General features: G+C 35.7%; 1 protein-coding gene across 1 annotated transcript; it reads left to right on the plus strand.

Moving 5' to 3' along the window:
* Positions 1 to 1,110: 1,110 nt before the first annotated feature.
* Positions 1,111 to 3,261, plus strand: LOC102623154 (uncharacterized). Its single transcript, XM_006475131.2, has one exon. It carries the CDS (start codon positions 1,111 to 1,113, stop codon positions 3,259 to 3,261), a length of 2,151 nt encoding a protein of 716 aa, XP_006475194.2.
* The last annotated feature ends 2,739 nt before the right edge of the window (positions 3,262 to 6,000 follow it).

The raw sequence follows: 6,000 nt of genomic DNA on the forward strand, positions 1-6,000 counted from the left end.
AAGTCAATTACTTTCTAATGTCAAAAATATCCTTACTTTATAATTTATTTTTTATGTCTATCCCAAACTCACCCATAGACATTTACCCCACATAAAAATATCCATGTTTTTTCTTTCTTATATTGTATACGATAAAATTTAAAATTTATGGTATTTTATATATTAAAATTCTAAAATAATTATGTATTCACTTGAATATATTTCTACTTATAAATGTTAAAATATTGTGATATTTAATATATTATTTATTTGACATTCAAATTTAATAAGAATACAAATGTAAAAGTACATATTTTTAGCTTTTTAAGTTGAAAAAAACAAACAACTTAATACTTATTTTTTGAGATTCAGACAAAAAAACAAACATATTATTCAGATTTAAACATTCAGATCTATTCAGAATTCAGATTAATTCAAGTCTATTCAGATTTCAGACAAAAAAACAAACGCCACCTAAGTCTTACATAATAATACCTGCCAAATACTCATTAGTTCTTTTTTACGGTTATGGTTTTTGTACGGTGATAAAGTGAGTGTAAATCAGTTGTAAAATGGTGCCGTTTTTGGACTCGAAAGGTGACTTGAGACCAACGTTTGATTTCATGTTATATTGATATCTGAATGTCCTCAAAAGCTTACGGCTATTATATGCACAGCAGATCAGTACAACTGTACCAGTTCATTTCTTTTCACAGTCTCTTGTCATACATTCAAAATTTTTCATTAAAAAATTTCTAAATTGTGTAAAATATTTTACCTTTTTCAAGAACTTTAAAAATGTAACATGAAATTTGAAAACCTTAATAAATAATGTTAAAATGGAATCCTAAAAAAAAAGTTTATCAAATAATAGGTGGAGTAATTTGTTGTAACACACTCACTGTTTTGTTTTTAATAGAAAATTCACCCTTTTAATTTGTTTTTAAAAATTCACCATTTTAAGAACTTGCAAAAATAGGTCGGTGTCTACACTCTCTGAACATACTACAACACAGCCAATAGACTGCTACCGCCCAAAGCTTTGTCAGAGACCAAGCAGAGGTGGAAACACAAAAGTGAGAAAACTCAGAAATCCATTTATTCTAAAGCATTGTTCTTGATTTTAAAACAATGGAGGAATCAGCAGATGATGGTTTTGAAGTGAGAGAAGAGATGATGGTTTCATTAACTGGTGGTGGAAACCCTACAAAGAGAGTAGCCCATTTTCTCAAACACAACATAAACTCTATTCATGGGCCAGTCTTTGAGCTTCCTTCTCATTGTCTTAACACAATACCAAAAACTTTTGCGCCTAGAAACAGGCCTTTAGATGTGAAATTTCATGGATGGAGGTTACCCCAAAGAAAGTGGCAAGCATGGGTTGGCAAGATGGCAGCTTTGCATGAATCTACGTGGAAGAAAGCTGGCATACATGAAGCCATCCTGAACTCCAAGTATGCAATCCGGAAAAACAATGATTTGGTTCTTGGTCTTGCGGAGAAATGGTGTCCCGAGACCAAAAGTTTCATTTTCCCATGGGGTGAAGCAACTATTACATTAGAGGATATGATGATTCCAGGGTACTTTGTGTTGGGTTCCCCTGTTTTTAGGCCTCTCCAAACCGATGAGTTGAAGGAAATAGAAGAGAAGTTGAACCAAGTGAGAAAGAAACTCGATAGGAGTACACATGGGAAGGCAGAACACAGCGCGTGGATGAATGAATTCATGGACAGCGGAAGCAAAATTGAACACGAAGCATTTCTTGCCTTGTGGTTGTCAAGGTATGTTTTTCCATCCTCCTTTTGTCTAGTGGTCAAATATATTTTTCCACTTGCTGTTCATTTGGCTAGAGGGACTAGAATTGCAGTTGCGCCCGCTCTTCTTGCTAGCATTTATAGAGATTTGAATTTGTTGAAAGAAAATATTGTTGTTTCGATTGAGATAGACCATTGGGAGGATGATGACAATAAGCTATCAGTTACTCTACGGTCACCGTTTCAGTTAGTCCAAATTTGGGCTTGGGAGAAGTTTATTGACTTGAGACCAAAGCCTAATTTGATCAACAGTGGTGAGCCAAGATTTGCCCAGTGGCACAATAAAATGAGTAGATTTGAGAATGTGAGGAGAGTTTTGGATTCAGCCAAAGAGAATTTTGATTGGCATCCCTATGCCAAAATTTTAAGAAACTGGAAGCTGCCCGAGTTTTATGGAGAAAGGGAAATGTGGGTTGCTATTGATGCTGGTTTGTCTCAAGAATTATGGTCATTGACTCAGATCTTGAGGGTTTCTGAGCTAGTTGGTCTTGATTGCGTAGAGCAATACCATCCACATCGAGTAGCAATGCAATTCGGAATGGACCAAGACCTTCCAACTTTGGTTGACCGAGCCAACAAGACACCGTGTGTAGCATGGAGTGATTACTGTAAGCCGATTAGTTATGCAAAACTGTATGTCCCTTCAAGGCTTTATGAAGCTGATGTTACAACTCGATACTTAGACTGGTGGAAGCAATCGTTGTCGCGTCTACAAGTTGCGAGTAGGGCTGTTCTGCCTCGGCTGCATATTTTCAGTACTTCTGAGATAAATCCAAAGAGATCAAAAAGAGTGAAAAGAAGTTTTGTAGGTTCTAGGAGGATGCTGGAGAGAGTACAAACAATGAAGAAAATTGATAGATTCTCGTGGCCTAAGATAACAGTAAAGAGATCAAAAACAACAAAGAGAAGGAACTTCATCACAACGGTTAATGCAAAGCCTAGAAGATTGGACAAAATGAAGGAAAGAGATGGTTCCTTAATTCATGCTAGTTTTTCTTGCAAGGGCCTGGAAAATTCACCTTTACTGACTTTAAATATCAAGAAGGAACTCAGCGATGCATCTGCTTCTATTGGTTTCCATTCACAAATATTACCATTGAGTCTAAGACTAATGAAAGAAGCAAATAATTCTCCTGTTCCTCCCGGCTTTCCTCCCAAATCTAATTTAGTCAAAAGGGATTCAGCTGAGGAAGATAACCTGGCTATTAAGGAATCACTGAAGTTCAGTGAAAAACATAATGATATCCAAAACACAAGGGAAATTGTTATGCAGAATGAATCTACTGATGCTGTCTCAGTGACGGATACGGAAGATGTAAAGAGTAGAGCGAGGGACCATGTAACAGAAGGAAATGGTGAGAACTATGCTAGTGAAGTACCGGAGGATCTTGAAGCTTGGGTTAGCAGGCTTGAGAGGATCGTTGAAGAGCTAAAAGCAGCAAGATTTGGTTATAAAAGGCCAGGCTAAGCATCGATTTGAATAAACTCGTGTTTAACATGATACATGAAATTGTTTAAGTTCTAGCACTTCAGCTAAAATTCTTGTTCTAATTATCATTTGAAAGAGAATAGAGTTTATGACAATCTTTTTTTAAACCGTACAAATATGTATCAATGACTTCAAGTGAGCTTTTGTGGTCTATAACTCTGCAGCTAGCGAGCTTTGGGGATTTAGAGCCCTAGTGCAAATGAGCTTTGGGAGTCTAGAGCTCTGGAGCAAATTCCTTCAAGAATAAAATTAGGTATTGCTTTTTCAATTGAAATAGAAAATGCTATATGGTATTGGGAGTGCATTCATTTAATGATTTTTTTTTCACATTTTTTTAACAAAAATTTATCTTACACAAGAGGTGTAGCTGATTCTAGTACGTCAAATTCAACTCCCCTTATAATCAAAATGTGGAAGAATATTTTCTTCAAATTTCGGGAGTAAATTTGGTTCCCTGTCAGATTTATGATCCATGCCATAATAATTACATGATTTCTAAGCAGACAATGTATTAAATATCGCAAATATAGAAGTCGATGTTATTACTTTCAATAATATTTATTTTGCCAAGATTTTACGATGATGAACATAGCAGCTTAAGAAAATAATAATAATTATAGGATAGCGTAACTAATTACTAGTCTCCGGATTTACATGGGGATAAGGTGATGATTCAGAAGTTCAAAATAGAGGATAACTGGGATACACTAAGAGGTGACAAAATGAGTGTCAAATCACCTGAAAAAGGGTGCGGTTAATTTGTTGATTCAGAAGTTGACTTGAGCAGCATTGTAGGATTAAATTGTCATTTACAATATCAACATTATCCCTAAAGCTACAAAATTAAAAAAAGAGAATACATGATACAAATACGCCCAAAATAATAATTAATATAAAAATGATCTAATTCAAGATTTTGAATTTGGCAAAGTCTGGGATGCTTAGTAAAATGTGTGTATGTAGTCCACATCTTGGATTCTATTAAAGTTTGGAAAAATTATTAAACCATGCAATTTAACAGTATAATGCCATTACACTATTAAATCAATGGTTTAATAATTTTCATTGTCATTACACTATTAAACCACATGGTTTAATAGCTTTTCCAGACTTTAACAAACTCAGGATCCTAAATTAGAACATACACACATGCGCGCGCGTATATAACAAGGAAGAACCTCAGTTCTAAAGGCTTGAGCTGCAAGTTTTCAATTTGAATACACAAAAATAATCAAATGGGAACACAAATCATATGTCATTCAGTTTATAAACTCGTCCATTAAAAAATATCATTTTTTATCTTACCCAGATACCCATTTTGCAATGACTATAAGACTTTCATCATTTCATTTAGTTCAAATATGCGCATGGGAGAGATTCATCGACTTAAGACCAAAACCTAATTTGATTAAATGGGGAGCCAAGATAACGAGTGGAGTTGAAAATGTGAGGACAGTTTTGGATTCAGCAGGACAGAGTTTTTATTGGCGTCCCCAAATTAAAACTATGAAAAATTAGAATTTACCCAACTTTTGTGGAAAAAAGGAAATGTCGGTAACCATAGATGCTGATTCGTCTGATGAATTTTAGTCATTTGCTCGATGCTTGAGTACCTCCAAGCTAGTTGGTCTTGACTGCATAGAGCAAGACCTTCCACATCGGGTAGAAATGCAATTTGGAATGGACCAAGGCCTCCCAGCTTGTGTTGCTCGGGCAAATGAGAATCGTCATATATATTGCGTGGAATAATTTCAGTGAGCCTATAAGTTATGCTAATTTGTACGTTTCATCTCAGCTCTTTATGGTTGATGTTATCGTCCGATACTTAAAGTGGTGGAAGCAATCATTATCGCGTCTGCAGTGCAACTGATGGGGCTTTGCCACAGAAATGAATTCTCACATGTTATGGGATTAAACCAAGCAGATCAAGAGGAGCAAAAGAATGAAGATACCTGCCTTTGATGGGAAGCCGGAGAGAGCAGATGCAATATGAGGAAAGTTTTAGTCTCCCATGGTCTAAGCTAACATCAAAGAGATCAAACAGATAAAAAAAAAAGAACTTCGTTTGGATTAATCTAACACCAAGGAAATTAGATAGAATGAAGGAGCCAGACGGTGCCATAATTCGTCGTAGCATATCTCTGACGAGTAAGGAAAGCTGAGTAGAGAGTTCAAAGCAAAAGAGAGATGTGCAAATGTCTCTGTTGCTCTTGGTTTAACTCTGAAGAGAGTAAAAAGATCGATGCCGATTTTGAAAGAAGAGAAGGAAGTTGGTGATGCTTCTGCTTCTGAAAAGCTACCGCTAAGTCTAGTAGCAATGAAGGAATCTGATAATTCCCCTATTTCTCCTGGTTTTCCTCCGAATTCTAATTTACTCCAAACAAGGGATTCAGTTAAGAAAAATAATTTAACAAGTAAAGACTCATTGAAATCCAAGAAAAATAAGAATGTTGTTCAGAATACAAAAGTTAGCAATGGAGAAAATTTTTCATGCCTATCTCGAACTTTTTGCATATGCATTTATGACCAGCAATAAAACTTGTAATTTCAGTGACAGTATTGATGTTTTAAATTGCGACACATCCGACAAGGCGACAAGAGTGACAGCAGTTCTTCGAGGATTTCATAATCAACCCTTTGCAACAGATTGTTCAGCCTCTGGTCCATCTCGGGATTGTGGAAATAGGGCAAGAAGCAAACTCCTCAGTCCTCAATAAA

Source organism: Citrus sinensis, chromosome 9 (assembly GCF_022201045.2).
Source record: "Citrus sinensis cultivar Valencia sweet orange chromosome 9, DVS_A1.0, whole genome shotgun sequence".
NCBI classification, from domain to species: Eukaryota; Viridiplantae; Streptophyta; class Magnoliopsida; order Sapindales; family Rutaceae; genus Citrus; species Citrus sinensis.